The sequence below is a fragment of the Lissotriton vulgaris genome, chromosome 7, assembly GCF_964263255.1.
Source record: "Lissotriton vulgaris chromosome 7, aLisVul1.2, whole genome shotgun sequence".
In the NCBI taxonomy this organism is placed as follows: domain Eukaryota; kingdom Metazoa; phylum Chordata; class Amphibia; order Caudata; family Salamandridae; genus Lissotriton; species Lissotriton vulgaris.
The window spans coordinates 1627880940-1627900194 of record NC_141695.1 but is presented as its reverse complement, the minus strand read 5'-3'; the positions used below and the strand labels follow the sequence as shown (position 1 = coordinate 1627900194).

Here is a 19255-nt window from a genome sequence, read left to right as displayed (position 1 = left end):
GATTCTTAAATTTAACTCTTCTTCTTCAATTACAGCCTGACAATCGCTAATTGTTCACACAAGGCCAGATATATGATGCTTTTTAGCATGTGCAAAGGGGTCTTAGACCCGTTTGCACACGCTAAAAGCATGGGCCCATGTACAAACAAATAAATTGCAACTCGCAAAATACTGTTTTGCGACTCGCTATTAGGAAGGGGCGTTCCCTTCCTAATAGCGACTGCAAAGCTATGTACCAGTGTTTTGCGACCTCAATTGCTTCAAGTAGGTGGTAATGCATTCGCAAATGGGAAAGGGTCCCCAGGGGACCCCTTCTCCTTTGCAAATGCATGTACTATTATTTTTTAAGTGCAGGCAGCAGTCCCAGGGTCTACTGCCTCCTTTAAAAAATTAAACGAAAACGTGTCCTTGTTTTTTTTGGTTAAATGCATCCTGTTTTCCTTTAAGGAAAACGCTCTGCATTTTTTAACAAGCATTGGCATAGCCAATAGGTCTCGCTTTTGGGACCTTATAAGTATTTAGTTACGCAGCATAATATCCTTGGTGCAACAACATCAACTGTTGCGTGGCTAAACGCTTATAAGGTCCCAAAGGCGAGACCTATTGGCTATGCCATTGCTTGTTATTTTTTGTTCTTGGGAGAAACCGGGCTTAAATGCAAGCTATTTTATTTTACTTTATTCGAAATTGGAATTCTTTGCTCTGGCATTTTTATGCCTTTGTTATTTTTTGTCAGTCTGGCGTGCCCGTGTCTGGTTCTGGGATTTCACATTAGCAGCAGTTATTGTGGTGAGGTATTATTATCCAGGCAGGACCTTTGAAGTGTGTGCTTGTGTTAGGGTGATTGAGATATAATATTTGGACCCTTCATCTAGCTAGAAGCCAACGTAGTCCTTTAACATCACACGGTCATCTTTCTTTTTCCTTTTATGTCTTTTAATTTGTTGTGTGTGTGTATAACGTGTAAAAAATATAGTAACTAATGTTGGGCAAAGCATGCACTTTTCTGGGAAATGTCTTGGCATCCATAGAAATTTTAAGGATTAAAAATATATATATAAAACCGTCAAAGGCACGTGGGAATTTGAAAGAATGTCCTAATTACAGGAAAGCTGGCAGCAGGCACTTGGCAATGTTAAAATAATACTAGCAGCTCTAGATTTCCATTTGAAGGCCACCTCAGCTTGAATACATATCATCTTGTTTTCAAGTTCATAAAATGTAATATCGAATTAAATTAGTTATTGGTGAAGTTTTAATTATGTCTGCGTAATCGAGCGAAGAGGTTTACTGAATTTGCCCAAGGCCGGTGTACTTTCTCTTCACTCCTCCCTGAAGCCAGATGCCCCATCCAGTATGAATAGGGCATTACGATGCAAGATTTGTGTTTGACACTGTGATTTCAGTAAAGCCAGGGCCACTGGAATTATACGGCATGAAAGGTCCGAATTATGTGGCAGCGTTGACTAAAATGTGTGGCCAGAAAAGCCAAATTATCCAGTGTAATGCAGCATATTTTGTGAGAGTATTACTTTTTTATTTTTTTTATTTTTACCCTTCTTAATGCTGCCCTAGCAAAGGTTTCACCTCATTAACTCCTTCCGTGCTCATGACGAGCTCAGCTCGTCATGAGGCACGGTGCTCGTGTGCTCATGACGAGCTCAGCTCGTCATGAGCCATGGAACGCTCACATGCGGGGATAATTCCCCTGCTGTGCTGAGCGTTCCACGGAAACGGGTGTGGCCGTGATGAGCTCAGCTCATCATGAGCACAAGAGCAGTGTGCCTCGGTGGACTGTGCACGCCCCCAGCACAAAGGGGGAACTACCCCCGCTGCGATGGGGTTAATACCACAATACAGCAATAAGCTAATGAAAGAGGGAAATGTCCTTTTTCATGACGGCTTTATCATGCAAATCTTTTACTACAAATTTCTCACGCAAAGACAGGTAGAGGTGCTGAGAGCAGACTTTAGGAAAAGTAGGGGAGTGTTGGGACAGGTGTGGGTCCTAAGGGTCAGAGCATGGGAAGGGGCGGGAGCTATTTTGCATTGGTAAATGTGGGGGATTGTTAGTAAATAGTGGGGTAGGACTACATGTCCATTATCTTACTGCATATGCGCGTTGGACGTGAAACGAGCCAGTAGACCTTCAACACCAATCAATATACCTCCCAAAGCGGTTATGTTTCTTATCTCATTTGAGACGCTCTCCAAATTGATAAAGTTAGGACATTGGTTGTTTGTCTGCACATTATTATTTCTGGCGCATATATCTATTTTGCAATGGGGATAATATTAGTGAAGCCACATGCACAGTTAGGGACGGGTAATTATATTTATATAAATATTTAGGAAACAATAGTGCCAATGCACAAGTAATGTGTTTGTCAACTTCAGGGTATAACAGAGAAGAGGTAATAAAATGGTGATCTAAAAATATAAATAGGGTCGCACCACTTACGCCTCACAGAATTGAGAGCAGAAACGGCGAGAAACTTGAAACACGTTCCTTCGCTGTGTTTAATTTTGCGAGCAGGAGACTGCTCGAGTCCTTTGTATCAGCAGAGGAGCAGAGGTTGTGAAGGGCAGTACACAAAGTCGGACTAACCTCCAGTTCGGGTGCAGAGTCTGCCAAGCTGTGCAGAAGGAAAGAAAAGTAGCTAAATTGTAAAGATAATAAGAAAACAAACACAAGCGAGAGGGAGGCAGGGATACCAAAGTGAAAGCGTATTAAAACAAACACTACCGAGGGCAGGCAGGTATATCAAAGTGAATGCGCACCGTGCCCTGCTGATAAGCATAATCAAGTACAAGTGAGTGGGAGGACGTTGAAGGCATTGAAGTTAGAAGCATTTCCCATGCACGTGGAAGAGAGCCCGGGAGTTGTGTGTGCTCAGGCGCTAAAATAAATGTGAGTGCTGCGTGCGAAAGGAGAGGCATAGCTGTGCACGTTGTGCGCGCTTGTGTGCATCACAGCAAGCTGGTGGCCGGCAAAAGCCGCCTGTGGGTAGCACTTTTTAACCCGGTAACTAAATGTCCCGCCAGTACAGCACAGGCGCTGGCTCAGGTGAGACCAAAAAAAAAACTGCTGTATTTAAAAGCAGTCCCAGACTTGGTGATCTGCTGAGCCCAGCAGGCCACCTTCCCTGGGTGGGCCTGTATTTCCCAATGGGCTTACCAATTACGAGAGGTTCATTAATATTCATGAACCTGAGCCTCGCAATTTGTGACCCCATTGGGAATTGCACACAGTGTTAAACACACTGTTTTACATGCCAAATTGCACCTTGCAAATTGTGAGTTACCAATGCAACACAATTTGCGAGGCGCTATTTGGCAGGTCGTACATCTAGCCCACATACTTCAAAATGCAGTTTTACATCAGGCCTCGCCAGAATATTTTATGTTACAGCATTGAACATAAGTAAGTACAATGGCTCAGTGAGTTAAGCACGAGCAGATGATATCGGTATGTCAATCACGGGATCAGGCCCCGTCAGTGTTGACTTTGTCTTTCCTCCTAAGAAGGTTAAATAAATGAGTACAAATTCCTGTTTAATATAAAAAATATTCACTGTAAATAACTTCCGGTACAAGTGCTTGATAAGGAGCAAACTGCTATTTTACATTTTAATTAACTGTAGCAGATAAAGATTATTGTTATTTCTGGCATGCATGATATGAACTTCGAGCTGACATGAGGACATTTCTGTCTGTCCCTTCGCCCATTGGATCTGTGAAGGGTCTTATTCACCTGCATCCTCAGAGTGAGATTAAAACATAGATATAGGTGCCACCTTCGTGGTTTCCTTGCCCATTGCAGCTCTCCTGACAGACCTAACATGGATTTATAACTAAAGCAATGCAGGATCTGCAGGAACTCAACATAAACAGCAGAATATGAGAACATTCATCAGGGTTTTGTTTGTGTGTTTTTGCGATCTAAGAAAGTATCTATTTGCCTTCTTAAATAAACGTTTATAACAAAATATACATTTTTGATACATTTTTGGCAAAAACAAAGCTTATTTTAATTACCGAAGCTTCTTTTGTGTCGGAATGTACAATAATTTCTGATACATTAATATGAGATTACAACACTTCTTCCAGTCTATTTGAGTTGCTGCCATGCTCCAGGTGTATCAAATCCTGGGATATCTTCTTTTCCACCCATACGATTACATTGAGGTCAATGTTTGAATGGTCCATGGTGGGCGTGGTGTCTTCTGCTAGTTGAAAGTCGCCCAGGGCTCGGCTCTGATTGTCCTTTTTGGAGTGTCACCTTTCCTCAGGACCAACCCCACTGAAAGGCTGTTCATCCGCGCACCTCCAGCCATCACTGAGATCAGACTCATATCTACTGTCTGATCTTCTTAAATTCATACCTTTTTCCAGTGGTTCATTTTAGTCTGGTTTGTAATCCTGCCCTTAATGACTTTTGCAGCAACCTGAAGAACAAAGAATAGACATGATGAGAGAGGTAAGTAGAAGAGTTTGTATTAGGAGGAGGAAAAGAAAGAACGAAAGAAAAAGAAAGAAAGAAAGAAAGAAAGAAAGAAAGAAAGAAAGAAAGAAAGAAAGAAAGAAAGAAAGAAAGAAAGAAAGAAAGAAAGAGCCACAGAATGAGAGGTAGGGAGGGAGATACAGAAAGAGTGTGACATGATGATAGATGTTAGACCTGGTATCCTTGACTTAGTCTTCCCATACCTTATTGCCTCCAGACCCCTTGTTTTTGTTGACTTCGTTTTTGCTGGCCTTAGGACTCTGCACACCTTACCACTGCTACCAGTGCTAAAGTGCTTGTGCTCTCTCCTTAAAACAGGATGAATTGGCTTACACCCAAATGGCATATCTAATTTACTCGTAAGTCCCTGGTAAAGTGGCATTATCTGTGTCCTGGGCCTGTAAATGAAATGCTACTAGTGGGCCTGCAGCACTGTTTGTGCCACCCATTTAAGTTGATCTTTAAATATGTCTCAGGCCTGCCATTGCAGCCTGTGTGCAGTTTTACACTGCTGTTTCGATTTGACAACATAAACCTTTTGCTAGGCCCAAACCTACCGTTTTAATACATTTAAGTCACCCCTAAGGTATTTAATGGCCAGCCTCAAGGGTTGGGTACAGTGTATTTAAAACATTGGGCATGTACTTTTAAGTTTTACATGTCCTGCTAGTGAAAAAACTCTTTCATTCTTTTTTTCACTTCTGCATAGGAGAAACATTGAAATTATCTTATTACATTTTAAGAGTATAATTTCCAAATGGGAATAGGTAGCCCCTCTGTGTTTGGCGTCTCTGGAATTGCAATTTAAAATGCTAACTTATGGTGAAGTCAGATTTTAGATTGCAATTCGAAATATGCCACTTTAAGTATGTTGGCATTTTCTTCCCTTAGCCATTTGATGCCTCCATCCTGTCTCTGGGTCACATGACTGAGTGTAGTTGACAGTTGGGCTTTGTGTATTCCTCCTTGACAGACAAACTAAATGGGGAGCTAAGGTGTAACTGGATGAGCCATCACTGTCAGGTTGGGAGGGAGGAGCTGGACCCAGCCCCACTTACACTTCAATAGGCTGTGTCTTCTCTTCACACAATGGGCTGCATACCCCCTGAGGTTAGTCTAGAGCCAGGGACAGGAAGGCAGGGCACCTGTGCACTTCAAAGGCATACCTGTAGAAACATCGCCCACTTCAAAGGACCAACTGGGTGTATATATACTGGACCTGAGGTACCACCTTTTCAGTACATTTCTGGACCTGTGGATACTCTGCCAGGAAGAAGGACTGCTGAGCTACTACAAGGACTACCACTCTGCTGGACTACTGCTCTGGAGTTACTGCTGCCCTGCTGTGCTGACCTGCTGCCTGTGCCCTCTTGCCTGGGTGAGAAGGACAGGAACTGAATCTCTTGAACCTAGACCCCAGGGTGACTCCAAGGGCTAGTTGCCTGGCCTCCTGATCTGAAGCTTCAGGGGCATCACAGGATTCCAACAACCTTGTATCTCCACCTGGACAATGTCATATGGGAGTCTACCCTGCCAAGTGGTGCCACCCCAGTCTTGGACCTTGGAAGTGGGCTTAAGGTGCTCTGCCAGCCACTGTGGATCCAGCAGAACTGACACATCTTCGCTGCTGTGAGGTGCAAACCTGAGCTGATCCAATGCATCGCTGCTGCTGTGAGGATTGGACACATAGCAAAGACCCGAATCGCATTGCAGCCCTTCGGAACCAACTCATCATCACCCTGACGGCGTGATGCATCCTCAGAGAAGATCCTTGCATATCATCAATGGCAGCCTTGACAGCGATGTTGAACTCCATAGCACATCCTCACAGCTCTTTGGAACTGACACATTGCCCCGACTGTGTGCCGCCTCCTTGACGCCAGACTTCACTTCTTCGACGCGATCCTCAGTGACAACGCAGGCCCTCGCATCACACCCTTGATGCATCTCGGAACCAAGGCATTGCTTAAGTTGTGTGACACATCTTTAACGCTGATCCTCGCAGTACTCTGCAAACCCGGATTTAGGGTACTTTGTTGAACAAGCCTAACTGGGCCCATGTAGCCTTCCCCTGCTCCATCGTGGTTGGCCTGAACTTGGGGCTTTGTCAGGGTCTTGCATGACCAGACATCCCCAGTTTGCACTTTGTATTTTTTTGTGCTATCTTTACTCAAATCTTTAAAATTGAATATCTCCAGATTTACTGATTGTATTTTTGTTGTTTTGGTCTTGTTTTATTTATTAACAAAGGTTCTATTTTCTAACTTGGTGTGGAAACCTATTTTTCTGGTGTCATTCCATTAGTACTGTATGAAGTGTTGCACAAATTCTTTACACATTGCCTCTAAGGGAAGCCTGAGTGCTCTATGCCAAGCTACCAGAGGATTGACCAACATTGACAAGGATTGTGATTGCTGTCTGATCAGGGTTCACACCCTAGTCAACCAACCACCCCATTACTCAGCAGAGAGATGAGCAGAAGAGTTTAAATTTGAAAGATGAAGAGCAAGAAGGAAAGTAAGAGAAAAAGACAAAGCAGGACACAGAATGAGAGAGAATGAGATAAAATACGAGAGAAGGCATGATGAAATGGAAAAGAGGAGCTTGTTTGTATGGGGGCAGAAGCACCCTTTCCCAAAAGCAATCAGCCTGGTTGACATAAATAAAGAGACAGCTGCGGACACAAGACTATCATGATTTATCAATTACCATGATATAACCTCATGTTGCAAGCTACCTGGTCACTATGGAGACCTGATCCCTCCTGCAGAGGATGTATGGTGTTTTCTTCAGTGCTTACAGATGTCCTATATACAGGAATCTTAGAGAGCAATGTTTCTGCCAAGGAAAGAGTGTAATCCTGGATGAAGCCAGGAAAAGCAGTTGACTTTTAATACCACTTCCACATGTTTCCTTTGTCTTTTCCACAGGTCCTTTCTCTGATTGAAGAACTGCCTGTCTCTCACTTACCATAAATACAACAGAGCTGGCCAGTGCCTTGCCCAGGCTCAGGAACAGGAGCCACAGCACTGAAGAGAGGACAGGGAGAGGTTCCCCTTTGCAGCAGGTAAAGTTGGGTGCATTACTTTCATTTGTATCCAGCTCCAGATTATCATCTGAGGTCAGTGGCTTGAGCGTGGGGCATTCTACAGAAAAGAAAAGGGCAGGGTATTTCTGAGCTCAGAATGATCACATCAATAACCAGACAAATGCAATATGCACAGAGCAATCCCACAAAGTTCACACTTGTCTTCCTATTTGAACCTGCTTCTCATTGCTGTTTATGGCTCTCTGATGACAATAACAACGGGGTTTTGTTGGGTGAACGGGCACTCCCACCTGTGTTCATCACTCCTTAAAAAGTTTGTACAGAAGCTTTTGTGTTTCTGTTTGGTTGCTAAATGTGGCCTGACAGGAACATGTGGCAAACAGTTTAGCCAAGCAGCATAGCATCAACCGATGCTATGCAGTATGGCTAAACAAAGAATAAAAAAGCTGGGCTACGTCATTTTTTTAGGCATGCGCAAGCCTATAAAATTACACAGGTGTTTTTTTTTCTTTTTAGTCACTAGTCCGAGTTGGATCAGTAATTAAAAAAAGAAAATATGCAAAATTGTTCTTTGTTGTAAAAAATGGATGTTGGGGGAGCAACACCTGGAAGGATTGAAGCAACACGTGGTGCTCCGGTGGGGAGGCAGAAGCAACATGGGGATGAGGGGCAGACGCAACACTGGGAACAGATTGGGACCGAGTGGTCATGCTTGCACCATGCAATGAAGAGAATGCACAACGCAAACCTCTAAGTCATATTTATGAAGTCACACAAAGACACTTTGCATGGCTTTGAATGGCTTAAAAAATATGGAGCAGAAATCATTTTGTTGAGTTACTCTGCACAAGGTAGGCGTTCCATGGCCATTGCGGTGGGTGTTCCGCTGCAAATCCCATGGTTTTTGACACATTCCCAGATTGACCAAACCTGGTAGACCTGGAAATGCGCCAAATGGATACTCCTCCCCAGGTGAGGCGTAACAAGGAGAAATATCTTTATTACTCCCTCTTTGTTCCTCTTTCCATGTGTGCTGCATTCTGCAGCCTACGTAGAAAGAGGAAAAAGCCTCTATGGATTTCTTTTGTGCAGAAAGAGGCACATCATTGCACAAAAGCAATCCTGCCAATAATACAGGCACCCTTACATCATGGTGCATGAAATGAAATGAAATGAAATGAAAATAACTCTTTTATAGCGCATGGCTACCCGGAGGGTTCCCAGCGCTTGCAGCTACAAAAAGAAGAGGTCAGAGATGGACGAGGTCAGAAATCGTTAATTTATAGGGAACAGACAAGTTTTTATTTTCTTATGGAAGGAAAGATGATTGGGCTCCTGTCGAAGAGGGAGGGGCAGGGAGTTCCACAACTTTGAGAGATGCATGGGTTCCTGCTTTGGCACTAGGCTGCCAGTGCAGGAGGAAAGGAGAGGAATGCACCGTATTCGGTAAATATGGCGCATTCCTGCCCTTTCCCTGTGACGGAGGGCAGCGCAGCGGGGTAAGTTCCACTGAGCTTGCCTCCTCTTATCTTCTTAAGTCTAGTGCCAAATATTATGGAGGCCAAAATAAATCTGGCAAGTTGCTAGCAAATTATCTTAAAATTAAACAAAACAAGCTATTTTTTGAATCTATTACAGATGATTTTGGTCACAAGACACTCTCTTGACCCAGACATTTTGAACCAGTTCCGCTCCTTTTATGCCACTTTATATACACCTGAATATTTAACTTCAGATCAAGACAATCTGTATTATCTTTCCTCTATTCAAAAATCGGATTTTTCTCATATAGATCATTCTTCTTTGGAAACTGAACTATTGCTTTCGGAGTTACATCTTGCTATGCCTTTCCTCCAAAAAGATGAAGCCCCTAGGCCCAATGGTTTTACTACAGAATTTTATATTCATTATATTTTATATTCGTTTCTCTCATATTCTTTTACCCAAATGACATATTTTAAGCAAATATTTTTCTGATTCCTCCAAGTCTTCTGGATCTTTCCTCGAAGCACTTATTTGTCTTATCCTGAACAATGGTAAAGATTTACATTATTGCAAAAATTACAGACCATCTCTTTGGTCAATTTAGATGATAAAATGTTTGCCAAGGCCCTGGCCAATAGGCTGCAGCCCCTTCTGCCTAATCTTCTTGGGAAGGAGCAATCAGGGTTTGTCTCAGGGTGATACCTGTCAGATAATACGTGTCTGTTCTTTGATGTTATACCTAAGGTTGGTGACTTCCCTGAACCCTTGGTAGCCATTGCTTTGGATGCTGAAAAGGCCTATGACAGGGTTAACTGGTCATTCTTATCTCATGTTTTTTATTGGTTTGGTTTTGGCCCTAAACTTATGAACTTGGTCTCCCTCTTGTACTCATCGCCACAAGCTGTCATTTGCGCCAAAGTTCTTACTTCTGCTTTTTTTCCTTTGGGCAGGGGAGTTAGGCAGGGTTGTCCCCTATCTCCATTTCTCCTTAATTTGGCTGTTAAACCTTTCTTGTCCAAGATTAGACATAATCCTTCTATCAATGGGTTTTGCTACAATGCTCAACATAGTAAACTGGCTGCATATGCAGATGACATCTTATTATTTATGTCTCAACCTCAATACCTCCCTTCTTGCCTTCTCAGAAAAGGTTTTATCTTATAACTTGGTCTTCAGCTATAAATTAAATAGTGACAAATGCAAAATTATACCTTTAAATAAACGTACTTTTAAACGTGACTTCTCTTCCTCTAACTTTATATGGAGAACTACTCAAATCAAATACCTGGATATTTAATTCCCTCCTCTTGCTACTTCAATGTCTATCAACTTAGATGCGTGCACTCAGAAAGTTACTTCCTTAACTTCTAGATGGCATCCTTTCACTTATCTTGGTGGGGAGACTGGATACAATCAAAATTATGTTAGTTCCTATTGTTTTATTTACTATTTCTAATATTCCGTTAAATATCCCGCTTAAATCTTATAAGAAACTGTACGCTATCTGATCCTCTTTTCTTTGGAATAACAAAAAATCTTGTATGTCCCTATCTAAATTGAAGCATCCCAAAGTGGAGGGAGGTGTATATTTTCCGGATTTTGCTAATGACCACAAAGCATTTCTTTTAAAGCAGTCTGCTCGTTGGATTTCTTCCTCTTCTTTATTCACTCCATTATGCATTGACCTAGAAAAAGACTTTCTCTTTCCGTTTTCTTTTTCTGAAATCATCAAGTTCAGGTGCACGCCTCGGAAGATATGTACTCCGATTGCTCGCCATACAGGTAAATTGATGAGTTTGGTCATTCTGTGTCACCCTATAAACGTGGAAACTTTTGGGGATTCTCCAATCTGGCTTAATCTTTTGATACAACTAAATAATAGATCTATTTATCGGCACTCTTGGAGAACTTTCTGGTATCAATTTTGGGATCAGAATAATTCCATATTTTGTTTAAATATGCCCTACTCTATTTTAAATGTTTTCCTAGGAAGTGTATCAGATGTGCGGGCTAATGTTTCATTTAATGTGCACATAATAAACCTTTTATTGGCAGTTGCTTTTCAATAAATCAATAAGCATTGGAAAGATTCTACGCATTTATCGTCCAAAGCTTGGTGGTATACAATCTGTTATAAACATAGATTAGATACTGCATATATGCTTACTTTGTCTCTGGTTTTGAAATGGCAAGAATTGTGGTCACCATTTACTCAGTTTTTTTTAAATAACTCTGCCAAAGGATGACAAGCTGTGTGTGTCAGTAGCAGGCAGACGATTTTACTTTTAAAATTTGTTGACTAGCTATGCTTGTCCGCGAAGCAGTCAGGAAACTGCTCACAAGTGCACTAATTTAATAGTAACAAGCTGTGCCTGTCAGCGAAACAGGACGGAAAATGCTCACAAGTGCACTAATTAAATAGTAACAAGCTGTGCCTGTCAGCAAAGCAGGCAGAGGAAGAAGTGTTAAAATTTGTTGGTAAGCTGTGCCTGTCAGAGAAACAGGCGGAAAGTGCTCAAAGTGTACCAATTAAATAGTAACCACCTGTGCCTGTCAGCGACACAGGCAGGGAAGAAGCTTCCAAGTGTGCCAAACAGCTGAGCCTGCCAGAGAAGTGGCAAAGCAGATGATGGGAAATGAAGCTGCCAGCAATGAGAAAGAGAGGCAGGGCTTGTGTTGAGAGTTTCTCTCTTGTGTTGAGAATTTCTCAGAAGAAGAACTGGACACTTAAAGGCTGGCCAGGAACTTTAGTGCATCTTAAATCACTTGGAAACTGTAGCAGGAACTGGTAAAAAAAAGTAGCATCGCATAGTTGCCTAGCAATGTTACGTGCAACTCTCGAGTGCGTCCTCTATTGCTGGGTAGTTGGAGCGGGACCAACAATAGAGTAATCAACATGATGACGACATCAAGCGCAGTCACGCGCAAGCCGTAATACTTGAAGAGAAGGGGAGCTGTGTAGGTTCCGTATGGGCCAGGAGTCTGGTGTCATCCAACAAGCTGCACAAATAATTTCCTAGGTTGCTAGGGTAACAACATGGCTGCAGGCATGAGGGGTGCGCAAGGATAAACAGTAAGGTGAAAGCAATTAATTCCCAAACCTCGCATTTTGTAATGAGACAAACGAGAGGCAGCGGGTGCGCACATAGTACATTATAGTTGTTGTAGAGCAGAGAAGAGGTCGTCAGGCAGGAATCCCTTTAAGTAGAGTTGATTGTTGTGTTAGGACATCTGTAGATCAGGCAGATAGACGGCTGTGGGTTTGTTTCTAGCTCGTCGCCAGTGTAAAGAAGAACAGTTGTAACACACTGGTTGAAGTAGCAGGATGTTTTTTTAATTGAAGAGCAGCAAGTGTCTACCAATAAGACGTCTTAGCCACAGAGCACCAGCAACAACTGAAACCTCAGAGTTCTGTGGCTGCCCAAGGCCACCGCAGGAGGCCACTCAAGAGGTCGGCCCTATAGTAACATCTGGCAGCCCACACCCCCCTTTAATCCCAAAGGGGAAGGGACTCTAGGGGAGTCCCCTCCTGGGCGCGGGCAGTGCGCGTCATGTCCGGTGCAGGAGCTTGGGTCAGGGGTATATATGTCCCCCTCACCACGCTGACAACCTCTTTGTCGTCGCACCGGACACGCGCCGCCGCTGCCTCGAGGGACACGCCGTCTCCCACCCTACCGCTAACCCGGCGTGGTCGGTGGTAGGAAGCATGGTGAGAATGTTGTAATCTTGTTCTTTTTCCGTTGCAGGTGGAGTTACAGGGCGATCTGGAAGCTATTGGGTACAGAAGAGTACCTCTGCACGGCACATAGGGGTGCCAGAGCCCAGGAGCCTCATGAGAGGTTCCTGGAAACCGTGTCGGCGCCCTGTTTGTCGGACAGTTGTGGGCCTGAACAACCGGGGGCTTGCCTTGCTACACTCCGCCCTGAAAGGGGCGTGAGTAATAAGTGGCACGTGATCTGGGAGGAGGATCACCAGAAGGGGCAGCACAGATGGGGTTCGCACCAGTGCTGCTTCGCTCATCAGGCTTGCAGGTGGCGAGTAGGCTGCCTGCCCTTGGATCGCCCGTAAGATAACCCACCATAATACATAACGTTGTATGTAATAAACCTGCAGCAGTTTTTCCCAAAAACAAATTTGTGTGGTGTGTATTTATTTGCATGCATGCTAGGTGCTTGGGGGTGGGGAGTGTTGCCATGATGGTACTATAGTGCAGCTCAAACAAGATAAAGTCTCTAGAATCAGGAACTCTAAACTCAATGAGGTAAATTGAACAAAATGACATGTCGCACAAGTCACTCCGCAATGTAATAAGAAACAAGATGACACCCAGGTCATTACATATTTCCGATACTTTCGCCTGCAATTCAAGAAGTTCTTAAACCCCCTTGATTCCCTTCCTATCCGTAATGTTTTTCCTTATTCTATTGTTATTGGTTGATTACATAGTTATAAGTTGTTCTTGATACTTGCAATTGCTCATTATGCAGTGTGGTTTCATGTGTATTTCAATCCTTCTCCCCCACCCCTTTTATTTATTTATTTTTTATTTTTTAATTGATCAATCTTTTTATTTTTTCATTCCCTAATGTTGTATTCATATATATTCCAATTAATGTATTCCTTTTATGATTTTAATAAATCTCTCTTTAAACTTTTTTAAAAAAACATATTCGATCATTATTGGATGCGTAAAATACCTTCACACTCATAATTCCAACCAATATGTACATAGAGAGTTATGTGTGGGTCAGAATTAACCGACCTACTCATAATCAGACCCGAGTAATGTGGAAACTTACAGTGGATTCCCTGCTCCAACAGAAGGTATAGCATACACCTTCTCCCAGCCTCATGGCATTAAAGCTTCACAATCCAGCTCCAAAAACATTCACAAGCTCATCGATATCCCTCAAAGGTACATTCTGCTTCTTTAAAAAAACATAATTTTCAGAGGCCTCAGATCATTTAAGACAGGGTTTAGAAAACACTTGTGTAGAACAGAAGACCAAAACAAAACGGTGGGTAAAATAATTGTCTCCAACATTGTAACTCAGTTCACACACATAAGCACACTCACTGATGCCACACAAACATTAGAAGGTTCCCTGACTTACACAATACTGCACAACGGCCATTTAGCAGGCAGCAGAATGCTTCCCAACAATACAACAAGCACACCAGAACCCAACCCTCACACAGGGCACATAAGGCAGCCTACCTGCACCAATTTCGATAAAACATAGCACCAGAAGCACATAATTTGGCCACCAGACAACAAGACATAACCAGTTGTGGAACAGACAACAAATAATCTGTGGAAAATGGAAGAAATGGCAATGCCTTTTGACTTCCTCACTCATACCCAATACAGAAGGACCACATACTAATCAAGCAATCAATCCATTTATAGAGCGCACTACTCGCCCTTAAGGGTCCCAAGGCGCTGAGGGGAGGGGAAGGGGGTGCTGCTACTGCTCGAATAGCCAGGTTTTGAGGTGTTTCCTTAAGGTGAGGTGGTCCTGGGTCAGTCGTAGGTGGGCGGGGAGGGAGTTTCACGTTTTAGCCGCCAGGTAGGAGAACGATCTTCCTCCGGTGGTGGGTCTGGAAATCCATGGGATGGTGGCGAGGGCGAGGCTAGCGGAGCTGGCGGGTAGGTGTGTAGAACTTGAGGCGTTGTTGAGGTTTTCGGGGCCCATGTCATGGAGCGCTGTGTGTGCGTGGGTGAGGAGCCTGAACGTGATCCTCTTGCTGATGGGGAGCCAGTGTAGGTCTCTCAGGTGGGCAGATATGTGGCTGTGGCAAGGGATGTTGAGGATGAGTCGTGCGGATGCGTTCTGTATGCACTGGAGTCTTTTCTGAAGTTTGACTGTGGTTCCTGCTTATAGGGCGTTCCCGTAGTCCATTTGGCTGGTGACGAGGGCCTGGCGACCGTCCTTCTAGTTCCGGTAGGGATCCACCCGAAGATCTTTTGGAGCATGCGCAGGTTGTTGAAACATGAGGATGAGACGGCGTTGACCTGCTTGGTCATCGTGAGAGAGGAGTCCAGGATGAATCTAGGTTGCGTGCGTGGTCCATGGGTGTTGGTGCGGTGCCCAGCGCTGTGGGCCACCAGGAGGCGTCCCAGGTGGATGGGGACGGTACAAGGATGAGGACCTCCGTCTTGTCTGAGTTCAGTTTCAGACAGCTGAGCTTCATCCATTCCGCAACGTCTTTCATTCCTTCCTGGAGGCTGACTTTGACGGTGGCAGGGTCTTTGGTGAGGGAGAGTATCAGCTGGGTATCATCGGCGTAGGAGATGATGTGGAGGTTGTGTTTGTGTGCGATGGCGGCAAGGGGGCTCATGTAGATATTGAAGAGGGTAGGGCTGAGCGAAGAGCCTTGGGGTATGCCACAGATGATCTCGGTGGCCGCTCAGCGGAAGGGAGGGAGGCGGACTCTCTGGGTTCTGTCAGAGAGGAACGAGGTGATCCAGTCCAGGGCCTTTCCTTGGATCCCAGCGCTGTGGAGGCGGGTTATCAGGTTGTGATGGCAGACGGTATCAAAGGCGTCTGGGAGGTCTAGGAGGATGTGAGCTGTTGTTTCCCCATTGTCAAGTAGGGACCTGATGTCGTCATTGGCTGCGATGAGGTCGGACTCGGTGCTGTGGTTGGCTTGAAATCCGGATGGGATGGGTCGAGGGAGCCATTTGCCTCAAGGAATGCGGTCAGCTGTTTGTTGACGGTTTTCTCAATGACTTTCGCAGGGAAGGGTAGAAGAGAGATGGGGCGGATGCTCTTGAGGTCTTTGGGGTCCGCTCTGGGTTTCTTTAGTAGGACGTTGATCTCTGTGTGCTTCCAGCTCTCTGGGAAGGTGGCGGATGTGAAGGAGCTGTTTATGATGTTCCGGAGTTGGGGTGCGATGATGGTGTCGGCTTTGTTGAAGACGTGGTGAGGGCATGGGTCGGAGAGAGAGCTGGAGTGGATGGTGTTCATCACGTGGGTGGTGTCTTCAGTGCTGATGGGAGTCCAATCGCTGAGGGTGGTGGTACGGGGCGTTGGTTTGGTGGGTGGAGGCGGGGTCTGGGCACCGAAGCTGTCGTGTATATCGGCAATCTTGCGGTGGAAGAACGTGGCGAGGGAGTTGCAGAGGTCTTGTGATGGTGTGATGTCGTTGTTGCTGGGGTTGGAGAGCTCTTTTATGATGCTGAAGAGTTCCTTGCTGTTGTATATGTTGTTGTCCAACAGCTCTTTGAATGAATTCCTTTTGGTGGTGCGGATCAGCTGGTGGTGTTTGCGAGTGGCGTTCTTGAGGGCTGTCAGGTTTTCTGTCGTCTGTTCGTGGAGCCAGGCTTTCTCGAGGGTTCGGCAGGATTTCTTCGATTCTTTGAGGTCGTTGGTGAACCATGTGGCTTTCCTGTTGCCATGCTTGCCGGGAGGGTTCTTCAGTGGTGCAAGGGCATCGGCGCAGTTGGTGATCCACTGTGTGAGGTTGCTGGCTTCGTTGTTGGTGTCAGCAGTGTCGATTGGTGGGTTCTGGCTCAGAGATGTGGTTAGCTGGTCTGTGGTTACTTTGCTCCAGCATCTGCGGGGGATCTGTTGCGGGCAGTGGTGGAGTGTGGTCTTCTTATATGTGAAGTGGATGCAGCTGTGGTCAGTCCAGTGTAGCCAGATGGAGTGGCTGAAGGTAATGTGGCCGCTGGCAGAGAAGATGGGGTCGAGTGTGTGGCCAGAGCAGTTTTGATTTGTGGGTTCTGGCTCAGAGATGTGGTTAGCTGGTCTGTGGTGACTTTGCTCCAGCATCTGCGGGGGATCTGTTGCGGGCAGTGGTGGAGTGTGGTCTTCTTAAATGTGAAGTGGATACAGCTGTGGTCAGTCCAGTGTAGCCCGATGGAGTGGCTGAAGGTAATGTGGCCGCTGGCAGAGAAGATGGGGTCGAGTGTGTGGCCAGAGCAGTGGGTGGGGGTGTTCACCAGTTGCTTGAGTTCAAGGTTGGCGAGGTTGTCGAGCAGGGTGGTGGTGTTGTTGTCGTTGTTGTTCTCCAAGTGGAAGTTCAGGTCCCCTAGGAGGATGTAGTCTGATGAGGCAAAGGCATGAGGGCTTATGAAATCGGCGATTGCTTCACTGAACTGTGTGCGTTGAGCCTAGGGAACTGTAGATGAGGTTTCCTCTGAGGATGGTTTTGGGGTCGGTGTGGATCTGAAAATGTAGGTGTTCCACAGTAGTGAGGGTGTCTTCGGAGTAGGTTGTAACGCGGATGGTGTTCCTGTAGATGATGGCGATTCCTCCTCCGGTTTGGTTGATGCGGTCCTTCCGAGTAATCTTGTAGCTGTCCGGGATGGCTTTGGCGATGTCGGGGGCAGAGAAGGCGTTCATCCAGGTTTCCATGATGAAGGCGACGTCCGGCGCTGTTGTGTCGAGGAGGTCCCAGAGTTCGACGCGTGCTTGTGGACGGAGCCGGTGTTGAGCAGGATACACTTGAGGTGGTTTTTGTTGTTGCCTGGTCCAGAGGGTGGGGTGCCGGTTCGGAGGCAGGTGAATTTGAAGGCTTGGCAGGTGAAGGGTCAGTGGGTGCGCTTCGGGGTGGCTCGGTAGCAGGCGGGCGGTCGGCCGGTGTTGGGTGCGTGGAGGACAGCGGTGTCGTCTCTCAGTCGGGTATCTTGGCTACGGTGGGGGCCAGGGTTCCTGGTGCTAGGCGCGGTCCAGGCGCGGACGGGCGCAGGCGGGCTTGGCCTCAATATGAGGGGAAGAGGGAGGGAGGAGCAGCTGGGAGGCAGAAGCGGGGCAGCAAATGGGGGACCAGGGTGGCGGGGACGCAGTGGCGGGAGAGCGAGGGGGGTAGCCGGAGGGTGGTACAGAAGGCAAAAGGGGGCAAAATGGGCACAGAATACAGAAAATAAGTAGCAGAAAAAGACACACAGAAACAAATGGCAGCAACAAAAGTACAGGAGCGATTTACCCAATCACGAAGGAAAAAAGGGCCCAACCACGGAGACCAGCGGTCAGGGCAGAGCGAGTGGCAGCGGCGGGAGGCATCACACAGGAGGACTGTGTGGTGGCTGAGGGGGGTGACCTACCTGGTGGCAAGTTCAAGGGTCGCTCCCTTTACCACCACACGGCCTCCATATGAGGGGAAGAAGGAGGAAGGAGCAGCTGGGAGGCGGGAGCGGGCGGCGAATGGGGACCAGGGGGGCGAGGACGCAGCGGTGGGAGAGCGAGGGGGTAGCGGAAGTGTGGTACAGAAGGCAAAAGGGGGCAAAATGGCCACAGAATACAGAAAATAAGTGACAGAAAAAGACACACAGAAACAAATGGCAGCAACAGAAGTACAGGAGCGATTTACCCAATCACAAAGGAAAAAGGGCCCAACCACGGAGACCAGTAGTCAGGGCAGAGTGAGTGGCAGCAGAGGGAGGCGTCACACAGGAGGACCGTGTGGTGTCTGAGGGGGCGACCTACCTGGTGGCAGGGTCATGGGTCGCTCCCTTTACCTCCGCACGGCCTCCATATGAGGGGAAGAGGGAGGGAGGAGCAGCTGGGAGGCGGGAGCAGGCAGCTAATGGGGGACCAGGGGGGCGGGGACGCAGGGGACGCAGCAGCGGGAGAGCGAGAGGGGTAGCGGGAGGGTGGTACAGAAGGCAAAAGGGGGGCAAAATGGGCACAGAATACATAAAATAAGTGGCAGAAAAAGACACACCACCACCAAGCACTACATAGAATAATCACAGATCAGTCAGAAAGGTAATTGACTCCCCTGAGTCTGGTCAATGAGAAAGTACCAAATTGGGAAAGAGCTGAGTGGCTACACTTAAGTTATACGTGTGCTTTGCAAACGCTGATAACAACACATCAGATCTAGCCAGTCATCCAATGCAAGTTTCATTATAGCATTGTCTGCAGGTTAGGTGATGATTGACAGCTTTGCAGTCGTTCATGTTGGTATCAAGTCTGGAAAGTACAACTGTAACAAATTAGCGTGTGAAAGTTTACTTGAAATGTTGAGACACACACTAGCAGAATGTGGTTGTCTTTGTTGAGGCTCCATATCAGGTCAACTCCAGCCTTCTGTTTTCACTGGAGTCCACAAATGAGAACAGGAGTGCAACTGGGGCAAATTAATTTGCTGTATTCATGGTTAGATTATATTAACAATTTACAGCAGTCATTCTATACATCAAAATGAAGAAGGGATTATTTAATTGCAGGTGAAATACTCAGGAGCTGGAAGCTGAGCAATTTAAT

The 19255-nt window shown here is 45.9% G+C and overlaps 1 protein-coding gene across 1 annotated transcript in view; it reads right to left on the bottom strand.

The window, feature by feature from the left end:
- Positions 1-3604: 3604 nt before the first annotated feature.
- Positions 3605-19255, bottom strand: part of LOC147706148 (uncharacterized) — a 64944-nt gene continuing 49293 nt past the window's right edge. Inside the window, exons 4-5 of the mRNA XM_086929042.1 lie at positions 7475-7650; positions 3605-4448 (exon numbers count right to left, since the gene is read on the bottom strand). Of these exons, the coding sequence (XP_086785168.1) occupies positions 4380-4448; positions 7475-7650 (245 nt within the window). The 3' untranslated portion in view covers positions 3605-4379. The remainder of the gene's footprint in view (positions 4449-7474; positions 7651-19255) is intronic.